Source organism: Dermacentor variabilis, chromosome 10 (assembly GCF_050947875.1).
Source record: "Dermacentor variabilis isolate Ectoservices chromosome 10, ASM5094787v1, whole genome shotgun sequence".
In the NCBI taxonomy this organism is placed as follows: domain Eukaryota; kingdom Metazoa; phylum Arthropoda; class Arachnida; order Ixodida; family Ixodidae; genus Dermacentor; species Dermacentor variabilis.
The window spans coordinates 17,497,295-17,520,000 of record NC_134577.1 but is presented as its reverse complement, the minus strand read 5'-3'; the positions used below and the strand labels follow the sequence as shown (position 1 = coordinate 17,520,000).

The following is a 22,706-nucleotide window of genomic DNA, read 5'->3' as shown; positions in this document are numbered from 1 at the left end:
GACAACGACCACAATGATGCTTGTGTACAAGAGGGGAAGGTGAAAAATAACCGTGCGCAAAAAAAGAAAAAAGAAAACACGACATGCGAGTGCCAGATATGATGTTGGAGCCGACAGACAGTTGGTACAGTTTTGGGCCGTGAGGTGATGAATGGTTGTTGAGTGCTACGCCTTGCCCCCTTGTGTCCGCGTGATAGCTGGCTATCAGCTGGGGAAGGAGCCGATCCTCCCGAGTATCGTTAGGCTTATCACAATGCGCTTAAACACTGGTGCCGCCACCTCTGCAGCTACGCGTGTGGTACTTTTGTCTCTGTACCTTTTGTTGCATACGACGCACGAACGCTAAGCTGTTATTGATGTTTGACAAGCTTAAAGAAAGCTCGGCCAGTTGCATTTCTTTCCTCCTAGCGCAGTAATTAACATCGCTCCGAGAGCTCAGGCTAAGCGTCATGTTTTCGCTTTCATGGATCGCAACTAAACGTATTCGGGAAAACAAATTAAACGCGGCGCGCTTGTTTGCCCCCCTTTAAAAGACGGGCAATGCGATTACGTATCGTAAAGCTGTATGCATAAATTTGCGTGTTCTCAAACTGAAATAGCGTGCCGTGCTCGGCAGGGAATGTTTTATTTGACGTTGCTGAAGCTTAAAGAAAACAACCTGACACGAAAACTTCCATACGTTGAGTGGGCGTTCGTGGAATAGAAAAAAAAATAAAAAATTGCGCAGAAGAGCGTGCGGCACTTTACGTTGTGTGAAATGCTCAAAATTGCCCAGAAGGTACTTCTTTGAACGTAACAGTAGTATTCGGTTTAAAAAAATTGGGAGTTATAGTGCTTTATAAGATTGAATGTGCTTCAATTGAAAGTGGTCAACTCCGCCTTTATGTTGATGCAGGTTAAATGCAGAAATACTGTCATTTATGCGACATTACAGGAATTTCTCTTGAGAAAAATTTAAGAAAAGAAAAAGAAAGGAAGCTCCAGTTCTTTTGCGACAATAGATATTGTCATTTGTACTGTTTATGCTATAGCGCTTGAATCAGGTGAATGTGACGTTCTACAAATAGATTTAGGCTAGACAGGCTTGTTAGCGCAACCTTAGTTACCTTACGTAATAAAATTAACAATGGCACGTCATCCATTATGTAACAGGTTGATTTCGTACTTCGCATTTCAGTAAAACGCAGAAAGTGTTTTACGGAAATGCAATAATTCCTTTTGTTTCGGAGTTAATGCATTGTATGCTTGTTATACGATACGGACAGTTTCAATTCGTATAACATTTTATAAACGAAACAACATAAAGTAAGTGCGGCGAGCAGTCACTAAATTTAACATTTTTCTTTTAACCGCAGTAAATTTTACTTAAAGGAGTTTCTCTTCTCCCAAACAAAAGCGTTTCTGTGTGTTAAAGCTATTTCATTCTAAGAAGTCCGAAGAAGAGATTGCTTTTTGATAGAACTTAAGGCTATAGGGCCGGTACGCAGTAGGAAGAGCCATATTAATGGTGATAATGATGATGATGATGATGGTGATCTAAAAAAAAACGCACTTCGTAGACTCTTCGTAAAAACTCTTCGTAGGGATGCGCTGTCAATATATATATATATATATATATATATATATATATATATATATATATATATATATATATATATATATATATATATATATATATATATATATAGTTTTAGAAACGAAGGTACACACTTACTACATTGCATCTTTAATGGTTTTAACGTTTCGGCCGTGGCACGGCCTTCGTCAGAATAAACACAGATACAAGCGCGCAGCCGCTTTTATGGGCATGCGCACGTGGGCATAATCAGTTGTACATGCACATGTACACTTGCAAATAATAGAAAAAAGTACAGCAGAAAATATAACTTAAGCACGATAAATGATATGCATGAAATATCATTAACGTGTCACGATGATTGTACATGAAGTACAAAATATTATCTATTGCGACATGGCAAAACTGATTTAGCATGCTTTGTCAATTCTGTACAAGAACATACACATCAAGATATGGCAGAAAGGCACGACAATTTCCCTACGGTCTCGTTGATACCGGATGACACAGTGTTAAATTTATGGATGAGAAAGGATTCTCGTACGTCTCGGTCATGGTGCGATTTGAAACCTGATGGTATTATGGTTACACTGATATTGTCAAACGTATGACATGGCAGTCGAACATGTTTAGATAACGGAAGGTGTGGCAAGCTGTTAACGTGTGCCTTGTGGTTATTGAATCTGATACGAAAAGATGTTTCGGTCTGACCGATATACTGCATATGACACACTGAACATTCAAGCAGATAGATGACGTTAGTGCTGTCGCAAGTGAAGTCGCCGTTGACCTTAACAGAAAAATTGGATTCTGTGCTTCTAGCAGTCTTTGATGTGGTCATGTGTGTACAAACTTTACAACGGGGCTTATTGCAGGGATGACAACCAGCAGGAAGAGGTTACTAGGTCACGCAGATTCCTAGAGCGACGATAGACAACTCTTGGCGATTCCGTGAAAATGTGTTTAAGACGATCGCTTTGTGTTAGTAAGTTATAATGCTTCCTGAGAATGCGGGACACGTTAGGAATAGATGCAGAATGTGTTAGGATAAGGTTCGTTCGTGAAATCGGCGCCGATCGCTTAACCGTGCAGATGAGTTCCTTCCGGTCGAGACAGTCGGCCCGTTTAAGAGCATCGTCAATTATTTGTGAAGGGTATATCTGTACGGTTAGTGCGTCACGAAGCTGGTTACAGTTGCGAGTGAATATACTATTTTCCGAGCAAGAGCATTATATATATATATATATATATATATATATATATAATGCTCTTGTTCGGAAAATAGTGAATTCACTCGCAACTGTAACCACATATATATATATATATATATATATATATATATATATAAACATATATATATATATATATGTTGAACACAAATACAAAGTAAACGAGTCACAGCTGAAAAAAATGAATGTATATAAGCGTAGTAACTTGAAGTCTACAAGGAGACGGGAGAAAAAAAATCTTTGTTATTCTTTGCTTTTGACGATTAACTGGTGTTTATAGGCACTCATCCAGCGTGCCTTTTCTTCTTCTGCAGCTGTTGTCTTGTGCAGTTTAGACCATGCACCCCGTTCATCGCATGACCACGCGCGAGAGATAAGTGATATCCCAAGAAGCTCATTGTCAGTAACGTCAAAGAATCGGGTAGCTGGTTAATAATTTGCAGGAGCTTAATAAGGCTAAAGGCGAGGACGAAGTGAAGGCACCTAAAAAAGGCGACTCGCTACGCTGTCATCATTATCGTCCTGACATAGGTTACGTTATTGGTAGCAGGAAGCGCGTATTAAGCCCGTTAACAGCCTGTTCACGAAGGGTTAGCCATGCAACTTCTTAATTAGTAACTCTAGGGCACATGTTAAACGTATGGAACTCAAGGCAGTTGCTGTTGACGGATCGTGTCGGAATGTAACACTGGAATTTCACGCGACTTAGTTCTATAGCACCCGAGAAATGTTTAATGCTAGCTAGAACGCCAGAAGATTTCGCTAAATGTCTTTGGCTTTGACAATTCGTGCCTGGATTCATTTCCACGCTTGTTAGTGTTCGAAAAAACAAAGCAATGAAGTGTTTTTATTGCCTGTTTTGTTCAATTCGGTCAGGTCGTTTGGCCTTGTACTTTGGGGCGCTCAAAAATGGCTGGCAGATGCTGGACCCAATGCCCGAGCCGAGGAACTACCACACGGCTTCTCTCGTGGGCGACGAAGTCTTCGTTGTTGGTGAGTACCAGGGCGCCTTCTATCTGGACATCTCTGGCAGCAGGAATTGTTCGGTGCGAAATACTGCAGCCATCTGCATATTTCAACAGCTGTGCTGCAATTCGCTGGGAGACCTATAAGAGAAAATCCTAATTTCGTATTTCATGGGATCAGTACTCTTCTTTAATACCTGCTTCAAATAGCGCATACGAAAGAAACTAAATAAAAGTTTCGATCCATATAAGTGGTTCAGTGTAAGTGGCCCACTGCTTATGTTGCCCATACCGTGAAAGACGACAGCTTTCCGTAAGCTTAAGCGACGGCCTTGCACTACTCTTGAGGAGCCCACAGTGAAGGTCGGTCACTCTCGTGTTTCATGCGATCCGTACACTATTGTTCCATACCTGCTTAAAGTAATGCATGCAACCATGAAACTTGTAATCGGAAGTTTGACGCTTATAAGCGGCTCAGGTTTTAAGTGGACCAGTGCTTGAGCGACCCATTTATGTGCGCTATATTTCTGGGTGCCATATGAATATACGGCCCTTTTTTAAGCTGTCTTTGTACTGGACAGTATGGCAGTGTAATTTACAGGCCGCTTACCACCAATATACGCCACAATATGCCTAGGCTAAATGTAGAGCTTCGCAAGCACCTAGAAGACGTCATGTAACGCGAGTTTTGAATACTGAAAATATCAGGATATACTGGAAGGTGCGTCTGCGTGTCTGCGTTCAACAGTCCAAAAGATTAGGTGCGAAGTCTTCGTAACTGACCGTTGGTCATGGATTGAGGGTCCAAAATAACTAATCATACGTTGGTTATCATCTAAGGGTGCCGTGATTAATGCAATAGCCTGAGCGAGGTTGCTTAATTAGGTACCGGTCAGTTGCAAGTCGTCTTTCGCGTGACCAGGTTTTTGTATTCTGCACCGCATTAGCTGCCATCAGCACGGTAGTCCTCCATAAAAACAAGAAATTTAAAGAATGAGTCCCCCTTCCCTTTTTTTCGGTAATACGCGCACTAAACCAAGAGGTTAACAAAGAGATGCTCTTGGGCGGAAGGTAATGGCAGACGCTAAATAAGAATTTGGTCACTTCCTCAAAGAGTTCCTAAAAAAGAAAGAAATACGTAACAAAACGAGAGAAAAGAAATCCTAGTCGAACGGCCGATGTTAGAGCACGTCTGGTAATACTCTATAAGTATAACTGAAGACGAATCTCCATTGGCAAATCTAATCAGGAAAGTCGCTAATTGAAGGCAAACTCAAGGTGAGAAACTCAAATACGCCTTCAGACTTCTTGTTAGCTTGCAGAGTTTCTTATACATGCGTACTGCGCGTACCTTATAAGAAGCAGTTGGGCAGGGATGGTTTGTACTTGGCCGGTTTGCGTTGCACTGCCTCCTTTTACAAAGTCTCCAAGAAGAAAAGACTTCAAGGGAACAGCGGCCAATTAGTAGTGTCTACATGAAAACGTGAAATGTTTGTTGCCTTATGTTTGTGGGTGTTGCTCGTTGTTTCTTTTCTTATGTTGCTCAAGTCGAAAATATCAGCTTTGTCTGTTAGCTTGGAGTGAATGGAGACGGTTACCTTACGATCGAAGAGATATTAGTCTAGTGAGATTAGTTCGTTAGCAAAGCGCGCGAACCCTACTGTCGAAATTAAATGCCTTTATCTTTTTCTCTATTTTAGGAGTTAATTAAAAAAACGCTTGTTAGCCGCACTGTAGCATATGAGTATTGTTAAATTGTCGTCTTTTCAAATATTCGGTGTAGTACACGTAATTTACCCCATACGACGTTCTTTATAAGGCCTGGAAAGGGCTGCTTTCTCCGTAAGAAGTAGTTGTCACTGCGCAATATATCTTACGGCGAGTTACAGCCGTTATTTCGTAAATTTTCTTGCTTTATACCGGCGTATGTACGAAAAGTTTTTAGAAATTTTGTTGCCTCTAACACTGGAATGTAAGCACAGAGGACAATCATAAGGCATTATGCTCACATCGAACCCATTAAAAGTTTACCGAATCCTTATCTTGTTACATAATGCTAGTGTTGCCATATTCTTTTCCTACCAAAGAACCCCGAAGGTTGCTAGCCCTGACCATAGTGAGAAAGTCTGTTCTGCCTTGGCAAAGTTTAGTTCATGATCTGCAGAAGAAGTCTAATAGTCTAATTTTAGTCTATTTCCGGCGCCAGCTGCGTCGTACCGGTGGCGTTCATCAGAACACTTAAGTCAAGGAATAAACGTCGTGGATAGAAATGCGCCTTATAAATAAGGGCCAGTCTTGCGTTTAGCTCTGGATATCTATATTTTCTCAGGGGGCTGCGATCCGAGCCGGACCCGCTGTGACGAGATGGTGTCTTCGGACTCGGTCTTCTGCTTCTCAACGGGCCATAAGTCATGGAGCGAGAGAGCCAAGCTTCCCGAGGCGCGAGCTTTTCACGGGGCCGCTGTGGTCGATGACCAACTGTACGTCGTCGGAGGTCGCGACCAGAGCGGCAGGTGAGCCTCAACAGTGTAAAGCGCGTCCGTGGGAAGCTAGCCGCTTGCGGGGACAATTTGCGCCCCGGGAGATCTCACCAAGAACGAAACATTTTAGAACGCAAAAGGAGTAAGACTGCTGACACAACTGTTTGCACGTCTCGCTCGTCCTTCCTCTTTTCTTTGCACCTCGAAGGTCGGCTTCGGCAGGACATTTTACCGAGGCAATTAAATCGACGTTTTTTTTTTTTGCTGAATGCTTGTAAAGCGTGCTCTGTTACATACATATTCTATGTGCAACAAAGCACGCTTTACAAGAAGAATACGAAAAGATATTTTGAAGAGGTATACATCGTTGACGAGATTCGTGCTAGCGCTGCGATTTTCTCTCATGTGCGAGTCATATATTTCAGCTCAAATAAAGAAACTTATTGGCCGTATGCAGAAGCTACAAATCCAACTCCACTATGAAATGTTTGTTGTGAAAGTGAAGGAGCTTTGCGCACCATTTGATGATGTCCCTTGAAACGATTCTGACACGAAAAAGCTTGGTGAACTGAAAAGCGTGACCGTGCTAGTTCGGAAACGTTTGTCTTACTTTTCCCAGCAAGGAGAACGCGGAAGGGCATGCAAAAGTCGGCACACGGGAGGGCAGTGACCTTGGTTTGTCCGCTACCGTAATCAAATGACAGTAGGAGTGATGAATGACAAGCATTCTAAGAATGTAAGCAAATGTCACTGGTCAAGCTCTCAAGTACCGCTATCTGGTTTTTGGTTGCAAAACTAAGGCCGAAAGTGATTCCTGATCTTGCCAGAATGGGATTTTGTGGAATGTCATTGCGTAATTATCATAAATCTTGGCACCCAGTGCACACGAGTAGACAGACAGCAAGCATCATCTTTTCTTATGCTAAGCGTAATCACATGACGTACTATATTATTAAAGTGAAGTGTGCCGGTCAAATATAGACCGGTTTTCCTATAGCGCATATCTAACCATTTTCGTGGGCCGATCCAGAAGGCAGGTAGCCTAACACAGCATCTGAAACCGCAGGAACCTACGACTGCATTTGGAGCACACAGCTCTTATCGAGCGCCCAGACTGCGCTCAATGTGGTCTTCTGAGCCGGAAGAACACTGAACAAACAATGTGAGATCACTTGTCGCTTGACAAATTCGCTCCTGAACTCTAGGCATAATGCATCTGGGTTCTTCCACAAGTGCGTACTGACGTCAGCGATGAGACACATTGGTCTTGCTCCACCTTAACCAGTGAATCCACCACTGAAACCGCCAGTGAAACCACCAGTCACCAGCTAAGACACGGTTGAAGTCACACTAATCAAACCGTTGGACATTGATTAATTATGTCAAGTATTCTATATATGTGTAATTGTACATACTCTAACAATGTGGAATTGTACATAATGATGCTCTCTAACGATGCAATGCCATATAAACATTTTGTGTTGACTACCCACGGTATAGGTTTCGCTTCAGAAAATGACCGCAGTTCGTGAGTGCCCTTCTACTACCAAACAACAATGCTTCGAATTACGCAGCGCTCAAATGGAGTTGTGGGTGCCAAAATTTTTTTGGCATATGCATACACCTAGCTGATGTCCGAACGAAATATGTAACAGAGATACAGAAAGTGTTTTGACAAATTTCTTGGTACAACTAACATCTAAAAAAGTTTGACGCTACTATAATTAAACATGCACCAACTAAACTGATTATACTTATAACGTTCATGCTGCACGAGTAGCACGCCCAAGTTTTATGTTCACAAACTTTTACACTTCCAGTATGCAGCTTTGACAACAATTAAGACGCATGTACGTGCTGCAGCAAACATGAAAATTTAAGCACTCCTTTCCGACCTCTACTCAGTGTGCCAGCGCATGCTCTCATAATTTGTGCATTCCGTGTGGATGAATGCGCCTGAAAGCTTTATAGCGACGCTGTAGGCGGAACAGAACGTGGCCGCTGTTGGTGCCGGGAACATAGTGATTCACCATTTCATTTTCGTTTCTTTCTAGTTACCTCGATACGGTTGCAGTGTACAGCCCTATGCTGAACGCTTGGTCTGTGCTGCTGAACTTGCCGGTTGCGCTAATGGGAGCTGCGGTGGTTGCCTACCAAGGGAGGATATGGGTGCTCGGAGGAGTAGCACTGGACAGGAGCAGTACACCAGCGGATTCTACTAAAGGACGCCCGCTGGACGATGTGCTTATCATTGACACGCGCCGTCGCAGGTGAGCTCCGACAGCACGGTGCTTTCGGAAAATTTTATCTGTGAAGTTTAATATGCCTGACGGGGATGATTAGCAAACTGAACATCTTTCTTAGACGTTGAAGTTAAACCTTGTGAAACTATGCACGTGCTCCGTAGTGGTGGCTTCTCGGTCAGTATTGTCAGCGTCAAATTTTTGAAAGTGCACGTACCTAAATTTTTGTGCCCGGGCATTGATTGACTCAGCGTCCATCGAGACGAGACCTTTGAGGCTGGAGATATGACCTTCTGCTTATCAGAAAAAAACCATGATAACTGCCCAGTCATTGCGGCAACTAATTATTCGTTGTTAACGGTGAATGTTGTTTACGCACACATGAATAGGAGAGACCTTGAGGAACAAAATAAGCGTTCAAGTGTAGTAAAAAATTGTACATCCCAACAAAATATAATACTATGCCTTTACAATACGAAAAATATGTCAATAAAAGGCATTTTTGAAAAACACGAACTTTTATGAAAAAATATTAAATATTCTTGTGATGGTGACTTCAGCTGTCAATGCTTTGGTGTGGACTTATTTGGCCAAAAATATCTTTTGACTTCACGTATCCTGTCATATCTTAAAAATAAATGCGAAATATGGATTACAGGCAGCGTCGTGATAGCCTGCTATTTGTGCAGCATTAGTGAAAGACGTTGACTTATCATTGACTACAGAGCTGTTGGGCATGAAATGCGTGAAGGAGGCGTTGACGAGGTTTGAACCGAGCTTTCACAGAGCCTTGATTTCTGACTTGGTCTTGCTGACTTCACCGATCTCGCGCAGTATCACTGGTACAGTTACGGGCGTGCCCATCTCTTGTACGACGGTTTGTAATTCGTAATCATGAATAACGCACCCTCAACTTGACAGTGGCTGATCAGATCAGCAGTAGAAGTCCTAAATATAACAGATCAATATGTAAACGTATAGGAAAATTTGTCACTGGTTACTGTGTACATTTTCCTACCATGTTTCTGAAATTTTGTTCCACGTTTTATGTAGAGATCCTAATGACTACTTTACGATCTTCTTAAGCTCCTTACCTTGCTATCGTCTTAATTTCACTAAGGTGTTCTGTACAACTGCTGCTTAAGAAGAACCTTTAGCTCTGGGCAAAGCCCAATTCCCCTTTTCAAATATGCGTAAAACGCAAAAATATTTTTATGAGACAACCGCTGGACCGATTTGACTGAAATTTGAGGTAATAAGAAATCGGTTAATTTTAGCAACAATTGTAAGCAGAATTTTGATTCAGTATATCAACTATTCTACAAAAAACGCCGTAAACAGGCAAGTTCCGAAGCAAAGTAGAAGCACGAATCTTAGAAATCCGTTATTGTGCACCCAAAAAGAAATAATGCAGTTCTGTAAATTGAATCAGTTAGATGATATCAAGAGGACAAATTTACTGTGTGAGTTTAGAACTTGCATGAAATTGTTACAATGTTTACAATTGTTTTGCAAAAGTCCTACTCCCAAATTAACGGCAGGCTTTAGTGTAGTGTACATAACATCAGTTTTAAATGTATTATTACCTTCAGTTTACAGAATTCTGATATCACTTTTTACTGTTAAGTTAGTTTTGTAAACTTCATAGTTAAGTTTTATTTTATTTTGCAATGGTCAAGGTTCTTTCTCTTAAGGAACTACACGGCATAAATAAAAAGCCTCTTTCTGCAGTCTCTAGGTTTTAACTTTCTTCTTTTAAATTGAATAAATCTTATGAAAATTGGCGCCGCAGTGGCCGGCCAATAAGGTTTTTCGGTTCTTGTGTGTCTAGTGGGGAGCTCCTGAGCTCTTGAACTAAAGCTTCCTCTTAACTATACGCCTTGGTGTACTTTTAAAATAGGAATAAAAAAGAACAGTGCCAGTTAAGGTGGTTGATTCTAGCTCTCAGGTAGTGAACTGGTCCCTGCAACACTGAGCAGCGTAGTTAGTGGCGTGACAGTGAGAGACAGGTGGGGAGGCAAGAATTAATACACCAAAAGAGGTCCCTTTGACAACACAAAACGTGGCCAGAAAAGTGTTCATGGAAAATTCCACTGCATTCGCAAACAACACAGAATTTATGCCGGCAGCTCTTGTGAAGGCCTTGAGAAAAGCGGCCCAGATCACCGAGAATACCGCGTGATTTGCGAAGACACGCAGTGAAGTCGTTGTTCGCGCTTTTTGAGGCTGAGAGACAAACAAAACAGATCGAAATCTCATTGATTCATTCATTCAGTCTGTAAAAAAATCACCACGCAGGTGCTTGAAAGGGCCCTCCCTCCCTTTTGCCTGCGCTTTCGGAGCTGGAGCCGTCAGTGCCAACCAGATCTGGCTCTGTGGTGGCATGACTCCAGCCGAGAAAGGCAAACTGAAGAGCACGTGCAACATCTACGTTCTAGACGACGGTGCCTGGGTGTTCTACGACGTCCTTTCCCTCAACCGGCACGCTTTTCCGGCCGCCAGCTACGGTAAATCAATCAATCAATCAATCAATCAATCAATCAATCAATCAATCAATCAATCAATCAATCAATCAATCAATCAATCAATCAATCAATCAATCAACACAACTTCGGTGTATTGGCGCCACACGGAAAAGAACAGCAAAATGATCACACGAACACCAACACCACGTGGCGCTAACTTTCAACCGCTTTCTCGATTTACGCGAACGTTTCAGTATTTATATTGGGTTTACAGTGCGTGATCCAAAAACACGCATTATTCTCTCAGAAATACCATTGGGGCTGTTTGCCTGTCGCCATCCGCTTTGTCTGATATGTCCAATATCACCATTGGCTTTTACCTGTTCTTACGGCCGGTTTGAGCGTAAGTACATTTCTGCGAATACAAGTTCTGTCCTTTCTTTTTGTCGCTGTGCGATTGAAATCTCGTATACGTGAAGATCGCCAAACCTAGCTGTCGGATCCGCTTCAATAAGTTCCCCACTTTGGTGATTACGGCTTTTTCCGCAAATGACGGCGTTTATGAGTTTAGCATTCACAAGCAAGGTTCATAAGTATCTGAAAAGGTAAAACGTGTCCTCAGGTACATTTGTTAGATGTGCGTCGAATGTTAAATAGTGCGTATAGAAGTTCGAATATTCTTTAGGACTTACTTGATATGCGCGGTAGCATAGAGTAAAATTACCAGTTTATTAATTTTTCTTTTCTAGGCGCCCGCGCTTCTTTCTTTATAATGCTGGCAGCCCACAGTCCCTCCTCAGAGTAACGATGTTATCTGAATACAAGGCACGTGCGTACACGTGCTCTTACTTTTCAAAATGAGCAACGAATAGAGGGGAGTGGCTGAAGCAGAAAAAGATATCGTTTTCGTTTTTTCTCTTTTTTATGTTTACCCATATATTTCTACCTAATTGTGAATATTTTTACCGTATCAAGGCACTCGCAAGATTAACTTGAAGTCCTCCTTTGATCATCGTTAGTTCGTCCAGTGGTGTCCCGTTTTCTCCTGGCCCTTTAGGCAACGAATCGAATTTTGGGGCCGCATCCTATCTGACGCATAAGCACTTCACGTCACTCGCCATATCTTTCATTTGATTTTGCGTGAAAATATCTCAATGCACAAGGGTAGGGTTTCATTAGCATCTACGTACTCGAAGCACAAATTCGCATCTTCGATTCACACGGGCACTCGAGCTAGAAGAAAAAAAAGAGTACTTCTCGCGTTTGTGAGTCAGTGTGTGTGTGTGTGCTAAGCACAAGCAAACTAGAAAAATCCATTGCTTTATTTTTCTACGTTTAAGTACCGCTCTCCGTCCACCCCCTCGTTGCATTATACGCTGCCCTTCCGAGCGCATCATTACTGTTTGATTACTTCCGTGGCAGTGACCGCCGAGAAGCCTGGCCATATAGCCGGGAGCATTCAATCATGCCCGGAAGTGCTCTCGGAGAGTTAGTACAACGGCATATGAGCCACCTTCGGGCAAATCGGTAATGAAGTCGAGACGCATAGCAAGCTTGTTGTTCGGGAACATAGTTTCATGTTGTTCGTTTTGCTTTCGCTAGCAATTTACCCTCCGTTTTCTAGTACTTCGTGTTCTCTGTAGCTGTTATAAATCAAGCAGTTATGTTCATACATATAGTATACTCAATATAGAAATATATACTTTTTTGTATTTGTGCGTGTGCCTCTGTGTGTGTGTGTGCTGAATGCTAACTGACCCCGGCAGTCTTTTTTCTCCTTTTCTTTTACGTGTTCCACAACCGTGATTGAAAACCGTTGTCTGTGCAATGCATCTTCAACGACAGCGTACCGCCTGCCTCGCGCACTGATCATTAAAACTTGTAATATTTCTTAGCACCTGCGTTTTAACTCAGTCACAGACAACCTTTTGTGTGGCAGTAGTAAGCTTTCTCTCGAATCTCCTTGGCTTATGTGCGTGTTGTCATCGAAAAGCGATGCATGCTCTTGACCTGGCTGAAAAAAAAAACAAAAAAAAAACCGCACAATTGAAGGAGCGCGCCACTTTTTCTAGTCATGTTAGGCCGTTTGCCTGGGTCGATCGATCGATGATGATGATGATGATGAAGATGATGATGATTACTAAGACGACGATGATGATGATTTAATGACATCCCATTTGAAACGGGGCGTTGACAACTAGTCACCTAGCCTGTTTGATTTATTCAGGTATGCTATACATGTCTTTTTTTTCCCTATCATTTTTGTATACATCTCCTTAATTTTTTTTCCCTTCAAGATCTACCTTGTACGGGTAGCTATGACTGTAAGAGATCAGGTCCTATCAATCTCTCCACGCTTATTTTTTCCCGCCAATACTCTACACGTCACTTGCCTGTCTCGACTGCTGACTGGTTGACGCTTCCGTCCACTTTACACCAAAGCGCTTCTGGAAGGTGTACGTTACATACGGTTCTCACTCGGTGAATCTCTTCGCATTCCATTAGGATATGCTGAGTTGTCTCTCGACTTTGGCTGCGGCATATACATGTTTGATCTAGTTGCGAATATTTGCTCCGGTATATTTTTGTCTTGAGGCAACCAGTTCGAGCCTCAAATACATTTCCCCTTCTAATTTCCTTTTCTAATTCTTGTAAATCGCCATGGTCTTTTTAGTTTCCATTCTTTATATTCTATTCGCTGTCTCTGTTTCTCTCTCTCTCTTTCGGATTACTACTGGTTGTCTGTCTACACTTTCAGTTACACTGTGCTTGGTTGCCAACTTTCTTGACCTCTTCCTCCGTTCTGTGTCCACGCTTTTCAAGAACAGATGCTTGTGCACTTTAGCCGCCAATTTATTTTCATCCACGTTCCTGAGTCTTTCTTCGAAACTAATTTTGCTCTGTGCTCCTCTGACTTCAAAAGAGGCCCAACTCATGTCACACCAGCACTGCCCCATTTGGGGTGGGCTACCAAAACCGACCGGCTTACCGATTTTTGGTTAACTTCCAACTCCGACAAAATATCAAATTTTAAGCATAGAATGGCATTTGCGAACGATAGCCCTCGCACCATTACTCATTTCCAGATTCCACGCACCACCTCGTACTTCTTGTGGCCCCACAGTGCTCTGTGTTTCATTATTGCAGCATTTCTCTTCCCCTTTATTTTCAGGTACTCTTGGTGGGTGCTTGAGTAAATCTTTCCGTCGTTTATGTATACGCCCAGGTATTTATATTCCTTGACCATGGGTATGACTTGCTGTTGAATGGACATCACGTAATTACTCGTCTCTTCATTAAACATCATAATGCCCGATTTCTCTGTGCTAAAATTGAGGCCTAGATTTATCGCTGCGCTGCCACAGATATTTGCAGCTGTCTGTAAATCTATTTTATTGTCCGCTAATAGCACTATGTCTTCCACATACATAGTCCAGGGAGCTTCTGTTGCACCATTTGTCCATTACACATGTAAGATAAATAAAAAATATTTATTTATCGAGCAGGCAGCTAGTGGCGCAATCTTGTGGTGCAGCTTTTGACCAGACAGGACACTCACATAATGAATAATAAATCAATAAAGTATTTATTTATTTATTTATTTATTTATAGCTGCACAGCACAGATAACATACTGCAGTCTCGGGACACTAGTTTGCCTGACTGGGGCCGCAACACCCTTAGGTACGAGTATATTCACACTGCGTGGAATACAACGGAGGACAGCAAGGTACAATACACAATTGATAAGAAAGAAGTATAGAAGTGCAAATACAGCTTCACGTACAAATGGTTTCAAACGTTACATGGATCACAAGCATAAACATTTATCATGAGCAATCGTATAGCACACCCGTATCGTGGGCATATTAAGGCAGCCAACCAAGTGCATCATTAGTACTCTTCAGATAAATCAGAGGCTAATTCTTGAATTATTAAACAGTTTTTGTTTAATAAATGAAAAATCTGAATTTGGAGTTTGAATGTCTGAGTGCCGTATATATTTACTAACTTGCAGTAACTATTTACAGAAACTATCCATGTTTTGCTTATCTGTTGTGTAAATTGCCGGCAGCGATGCAATCGAAATGAATTTTTTTGTTTAATATTGATTCAACCCAAGAACGCCCATTTAACAGAAAAAAGCATTTCTCGTGTTGTTATTGGACATAGCTTCACGAGAGGTAGCTGCCAGCGTTGTTACTGCTGTCCGCGTTTACCCTTAAACCGGTATTTCTGTAAAGAACAATGCGTACACAGACCCGCTAAAACTCTCCAATTGTTTTTCACTGCGACTTCGAGGTCACTTGACACGCTTCTAGAAGGCGCGTGTTCGCTAAATGCTCCTGCGAAATAGTTTTTTTTCTTTTCTAGGTGGTATTTGTTGACCAGATCGTACCAAGTAATGTGGTTAGAATCAAGGCGCCCACATACGGCAGGGCGTTTTCTTGTCGAAGCGCGTGCACTCTAGTGGAAGCTCCGGCAATCTTCGTCTCGGGAACGAGCACGTGATTTGGCTTCCGAGATCGTCATTCAGGTGTAGGAAGGCCATGATAAAAACAATATTTTCTACCAAAAACAAGAGCCCTCTGGTGAAAACGTATGCCAACTTCAATATAATCGCGGATCACGCCGCACATGCTGAGGTACGAATCGTGGCCTCATGCTCAACATAAGAACACACCTTGCGCCGCGCTGACAGTCTCAGAGGCCATTTACTGACCTACAGAGTTTCCCCATGATTTCGTAAAGTGGCGCTTTGACTCCGAACTCATAACGCTTATAACAGCCTTTCCATGCATCCATCCATCCATCAGCGGAACGCGCTCATATTCGAGGCTCCTGCATGCTTGCTGACTGGAAACTGTAGTTATAGTTAGTCAGTTTTGTTCTGCAATAATTATACGCTGTAGAATTCGGGGCAGCCTAATTATTTGTATATTGGCGTCAAAGTGAGTGCCATTTTTACCGCTTACAAGTGTTTCCGCTTTCGTTAAAAGCTTAGATAGTCAGAATAAAAGGATCTAAGCGACAAAAATGCATTGTACTGGTATTCTTTTATATTTGAGATAGAGGAAGTACCTTCAAATCTCTGGCTTCTATCCCCCATGCTGTGTTTCACTGCACACAATAAAACAGACTGCTGCGAGATATGAAAATAAAATAATGATGAGAGAACTAAAACATAGTAATCACATCAGGTCTTTTCGACCTCTGCATTTCTTATGCAAAAAAGTGAACGAAACGCCAGCTGTGGCTGCGTGTTAATCGTGCTGATGTCATCGGTTCCGACTACCTTGACTTATCTTGAGGTAGTTACCCGCGAACTAATATTTGAAAAAGAACCGCCAAGCTGTTCGCTTCGTTGCTTATCCACAACCGTGGCGCCTCGGCTGACAGAGCAGCGAGACCAAAGTCCGCGATTTTCGAAGCCACACGTAGATGGCGTCATAGCCTTCCAAATATCGATTATGGCTGCCGTGGTCGTCTGGCTAACGAGTCGCTCCTTCTCACGGGAAGCAGGAAAAACACGTTGTTCAATATATGGCCTCCGAGGGTTGGTTCATCCCTTTCGAGATAGCTCCCGCCACCTAATCTCGGAGGTCATGCTCAGTTTGTGCCTTTGCCCAATCATGGCGCCTGCGGCCTTTCGTGTTGTCTTTGAATTTGGAAATGTTTCGTCTGCGCGGATTTCGAGCTCTATTGTGGTCTGCTGAAACTCTGGCGACGTAGAAAGCACCGCTGTCGGTAAAGGATAAATTGTTACTCATTTTGGCGATGACGAGACTGTCGCAACATGCCTGCCTAAATGTAACCAACGATAAAAGTGCTGCTTCTCTGAATGGGTTTTATTAAAGACACACGCAATAAAAATAAAATAACGAAAGGAAGTCGTATCGTGGTGTAGGGCGCCAAAGGGGATGAATGAATGAATAGAATTTATTGACAGGAAAGACAGAGAGGTCGACCTGAGCTAGTGCGCTCTAGTCTGCTACTGATGAAAAATTTAATCATTATAGGGGTACAAGGGTGCAAGTTTTCGCGCTGCTTAAATTGTCTAACGTCACGTGACGGTTTCAGTTTGACTAGAAAGAAGTGTTTTCCTGAAAAAATGATATAAATGAAATGGGAAAACACCGAAATGCTGCAAACAGGAAGTTACTCAACGGTGTCAGCAAAGTTTGTTTAACTTAAAAGAAAGAAATAAATTCACAACCTAGCAAATTATACTGCAAATTGGTTAATTCAGCGAGTGTTATGAAAAGGCACATCTCGACAATTAGTTAACTCTACAGCGAGAAGCAGCAGCTGCTTGATGTGGGCGCGTTGGTGTAACATACTTGAAGAAAGAAAAAATGCACTGAAAAGACGAGGACGAATAGAACAACATATACGACGGACATGTTCTTCTTTTAGTTCTTGTCTTTTTAGCGCTGTTTTTTTTTTTCTTGAAGTATCTGCAGCAAGAGCAAATATCACAACGTCGTAAACGGTGGTTAGGTGGAAGTTACAGTGAGTAAAACGATAATGTTAGGTTGCCCATGCGGGTGCTTGTTACCATGATTAAAAGGTTTTTGAAAGTATTGCTTCTATAGGGTGGGGTTGCAGTTCAATGCCAAGTATACGTGCACAAATCGGTAACCTTTACCATCACCCTATAATTTTCTGTTTGCATAATTTGATTATCTGTGTTTTCAGAGGCTCATGGAACTTCTCTTTTTAAAACTTTTAGGCTTTGCAGTTTTATTTCCCTTGCTTGTTAGTCAATAGAGGGAGACGTAGAAGAACATTATTGCAAGGAAAGGCGGGCCTTCAGTTTTTGGCGCCTCCGTCGGATCTTCCAGTCTGGGGTCGTTCTAGCAGAATTCTTCAGCTCGCCGCGGATAAGAAGAACAAGACAGCTTTGTGTTCAGTAGCAGCCGGCGTCAGGGATTAAGTCAAGATTATCCACTTATGTGTCGCTGTAGTTGGAGCTTCTTTTTGATTCTGTAGATTTTATAAAAACGTCTTCATTTTTGCTTAGTGACAGCGCATAAAAATTACACAAGTGAATAGTCAGTGTTAAAAACGCTAACCAACATGCTTTTCCATCTCGTTTTTATCGTACTTCTACATGTACTATATCCCAATTTCAAAACGCCGCAAAATACCGAAAAGGGCGCCAATGTGCCGCGTGACTCGGACCGTGGTGACGTCATCGCGACGTGCCAGACGGGTCCCGCGTGAACGGGATTCCTGATAAGTGCCAGCACTGGCTCACTACGCACGGAACGCATTTGCGACACCGTCGCCTCTGTACTTCGAGCTACCGAGCGTGACCATCGGACTTTGTGTGTTCTTTGCATTATTTTTTTTATTTACCGTTTCTAATTTTGCGAGCCGCTTTGTCTGCACATTTCGAAGGACAATTTGCACTGCCTGCGTCATTTCATGCCCCGTGATTTTACCGGTGCTGCGTGCAACGGTCGTTGGGACATGACTGCGCATAGAAGGTGTGGTTGTCAAACTTAATTATATTCTAGCGTTTTACTTGCCAAGACCAGCAAATGCACGGTGCACTATGAACAGCACAAACACAGAATAACAAACATTCGGCGAAGCAGTTTCTAGGAACTGGCGTTATTGCGCGAACCCATTAATATTCGCGCATGTTTGCCAATGCTTCATCCCTACGGAGCCATTCAGGCTCTGGGAATTGAAACTGGTACGCAGCTATAATTCTACTGATGCTTTCCTTGACGTATAGCCTTATCGGCTTGACGTCTATGTCAGAGTTCCGGACCCTAGATCGCCAAATGCTATGGAGGCTCAAGAGCATAACGAGGTCAAATGGAATACCATCCTCATTTTCAACTGGAGAAAATCTTATGCCGAAAGCGTGCGCAGGTACGTCTTTCTTGAGGGTTGTAAAATATCCCACCAGATAAGTGTTCACGTCTAATGTGTTTGTATGCAATTTGAAGAACAATGTTTGAACCTCTCCTGGAACTATAATGCTTTTAACTCGTTTGAGAATATTTGCCCATGGTCCGGCCCAAAAGTGTGATCTATAGAGAGGAACGAGTAAGACCATATCATACAGATTTTTTTAAAGTTTCTTCTGCGACGTAGTACAAAGGGGGTCCTATGAAAAACGAGCCTGCAGGAAAGTACACGACATGTATACCTCTTTTAGGTATCCGCCGAGGCCTCCTGGCATGCTTTCCGACGAGGCTACTGAATTAGGCTCCCGCTCTTCCCAGTCTAGCTTGACAAACAGTGCGCAGCAACTGGTCTGATACATCTCGAAGAAACAAGAATCTTTTCACTAGCTGTCGCATGTAGAGGTGCGATAAACTCAATCCTCCGTAGCGCACACGATGAAACAGGTTGGTTCGCCATGTGTGCTCCCAGGTAGATTCTCAAATGAAATTGAGAAAACTATAATACTTTGCACATTCACACGTGAACAATTAATTACTTGCATCATATACCATTATTTTCCTATTGAAATCAAATTGCACGTCGTTGATCTCTCACAAACTGACCAGTAAAAGCTATTTAGTTTGTCAGCCTTTTCTCACAATTCGGCGACTTTCCGCCGCGACAAGGGCTCACTATCTTTACAATTTTCCCGACGGCACTCCCAAATAGGTTGTCGGAATCGTATGCCACCTTACATTGCAGAAAATTTTTGGGGCCGGTGGCCAGTATCCACGCCAAAATTCGAACGCCACGGCTGCTCCATACTTTTGGTCGACTAAAGGCGTTCCTTTTGAGTGCGTCATCGCACACGTCACGTTTCAGCCTTCTGGCATTCTAAACGTGTGGCCTTGTGCGTGCGTCGTTGGACACGTGGCGGCGCAGCCAATGGGGTGGAGGTGGCGCCACGTGATCGGCGTATAAAGTGAGCGCATAAAATAAACAGCATAACCATCCAATTGAACGGCGTTGAGCGGCCCTTCGTGTTATGAACTGCTCGCGGGCGAGCGAGCAGGTTGAGACACTTGGCATGTTTTGAATTGGCATCACTGAGGTGAAGTTAGAACGCAGGCGAGCACTTGGGCGGACAAGGAACGCGCGAAAAAAAATCGCCAAAGGGACTGCAATGCTTTCGCATTGCCACACGTAAGCAGTCTTAAGCGTCTGCCAAATTACTTTTTCGCTTTAGTGGCCCTCGAAGGCTTGAGGTGATATAAGGAAATCTTAAATGCAAACAGTCCTAGCTCGGCGGATACGTGCTATAGTCAAATACGCATCAGATACATGCGTAGTGGAGCTTTCCTTAACGCCGTTGATCAGGAAGAGAAATGCATCGCGAACGCAGTGTTTGAGAAAGGACGCAATCAGCCTGCGTCTACAATGGTTGGTGAGTCAGCACGGCTCCACCACCGAGGCTTTTTCAATAAATTGGGCCACGGACACTTGCAATGGCTGCCTCCACACGCGACTGTTTTAGACGACTGCTGAAGCGAAGTGTATAAATCATGCGGTGCTTTCAGGCAGAATAAAGCTTTTTTTCATTTATTTTTTTCATTTTTGGAGCAGCGCTAAAGAGCAGGGGAGGTATTCAGGTAATAGTCCACCTATAGTGGACGTGTCCATTTCGTCTGCTGTTGAAGTTCTAATTGGCTGTGGCATCTGCCTGCTGTGGACGCGTAGCCCACGCCAGTCAATCAGAACTTCAGCAGCAGACGAAATGGAGATGTCCACGAGGCTGACTCTTGCAGAATACCTCCCCAGGACGTGCGCGACAAGAGACAGGCACTGACTGTCAACTTAAATTTATGTTGACGAGAACGCAGTATAAAGGCAACAACCCATCAGGGTGACTTAGTGGTTATCGGTATGTTTCACCGCTAAACACGAAGCCGCGGGTTTAAGCCCCGGGTGCTGCGCGGCCTCATTTCGATTGGTCTGTTTTAGAACCACCTATAATACGTTGATTCTGTTTGCTTTAGGTGCTCCAGGATGATTAGATTGCATATAATACACAGTATCTTCTTTTTTCTGAAACGTTGCTATTTCTTAATCAAGGTTTACTGGAAACGTGAGTTCTACGCACAATTTCTGCAATAGATATGGCCGAGAAATATCCGCCGGGAGAAAGGAAAGTTGTTATCCAGGGCAGTAAAAACCCGCCACATAGGAGCTGTAGTCACCAAGACATGTTGGACGGTTACAGAGAGACACTGGAGAGAACACGTAAAGCGCGTAAATCTATTTGGATGATTCCAAATTAATATTTTTTTCTGTTGACTCAAGCGCGTCTTCGCGTCACAAGCCAGATGGTATATGCGCTCGAACTGGAACGCTCGCTCATTTTAGCTCGAGCAGTAAGCTATACCACGCACTTATATTGCAGCTGACACGTTTGTGATGGTGTTCGGAGGCGTCAGCACGAGCTACGAGGGATCTGTGGACGAGTGCGAGATATTTTGCGCTGGCCCCAGCCACGGGAACCTCCGGCTTCGCTCTCCCCCGTTCCCTCTCGCCGGCCACGCTTGCGTCGTGCTGCCTCCAAGCGGCGGGGCTGAACCCGACGTTCGCGACATCTGGCGGCGAATGTTTGACGCTGCGAAGCGAACGTGACCTTCGCGTTAGCCAGCGCTACTCAATTTTCATTACACCACTTCCCGCGATTTCGTATCTCTTGTTCGCGTTCATTTAGATCGCAATATGAAACATCGGTGCGACCTTATGCACTAAGAAATAAGTCGGAGTTGGGCATCCCAGCTGTAATTAAGGCCGCGCCGTATCTTTCTCACGGATGGCTTGGTGGGCTAGTTGGTGAAGCATCTTAAAGGGTTAAAAGTGCACGAACACGAGGGCAGAGTGAGGAACAACAAGACACAGCCCTGTGTACTGTTGTTCCTCACTCTGTCCTCGTCTTTGTGCGTTGTTAACCCTGTAACATACCTCTCTGCTCCTAAATCACTCTAATCAATAAACCAATCTTAGCACATATGTTCACACTTGTGTCAACTATAAAATTATCGCTTCTGAGAAAAAAGAAATGTCGCATGTGTCGCATAGCGCGCATTCAGAACCAATTTGTATCATCACTGATGGTTTGTACATTTCTGATATATATACCCAACGATGCCACTACAATATTTTGTTCCTACGCAATCTATATTACAAAATAATTATGCTAATAAACTTTCATCCGTTTTTATTGATAGTAACTTATCGATGAATAATAACCCACTAGAAACGCTTTATTCCCCATAGTGTGCAATGTAGTAATAAAAAAAATACTTCGGCATATAAGGGTGCTATGGAAAATTTACCAGATACCTTGAAATTTTTACAATGATATCCTGCACTTAAATTGTCCCTGATAAGTTTCCACTTTGAATACTATTAGATTTATTTGTTGTTGATAATCTTTTGTAAAATATTTTTCCTAACTTTTGGACTGATTGAAATGTTTCTTTAAATAGTTTGCATTTTTCACTATTATACCGTTTTATTTTGTTTTATAGTTGCTTAAGTTTTATGTATCTTGGTTAGGAAAATTATTCTTAGACTGCTTGTTCCTTCTTTATAGTGATTACGTTTGAGGGTCCTTACTTTATTGTCATATTATGCATATTTTGTTGTTCGTTTCACTTCTTGTGTTCTACTACAATAAAATCATTTCGTCTGATATGATTACGTTTGTCTTGGAATTAAAGCTGTTCCAAAGGCAAAGGTGTACCTTGATGACGGCAGGCGCTTAGAAGCTGCAAGATTTCGTATACTCTGATGAACAATCTTTTGGCTT

At 42.7% G+C, this 22,706-nt stretch overlaps 1 protein-coding gene across 1 annotated transcript in view; it reads left to right on the top strand.

Annotated features, from left to right (window-relative positions):
- LOC142559447 (beta-scruin-like) overlaps positions 1-21,749 on the top strand; it is a 27,401-nt gene extending 5,652 nt beyond the window's left edge. The window contains exons 3-7 of the mRNA XM_075671038.1: positions 3,682-3,798; positions 6,100-6,283; positions 8,305-8,520; positions 10,792-11,000; positions 21,303-21,749. Of these exons, the coding sequence (XP_075527153.1) occupies positions 3,682-3,798; positions 6,100-6,283; positions 8,305-8,520; positions 10,792-11,000; positions 21,303-21,529 (953 nt within the window). The 3' untranslated portion in view covers positions 21,530-21,749. The remainder of the gene's footprint in view (positions 1-3,681; positions 3,799-6,099; positions 6,284-8,304; positions 8,521-10,791; positions 11,001-21,302) is intronic.
- The last annotated feature ends 957 nt before the right edge of the window (positions 21,750-22,706 follow it).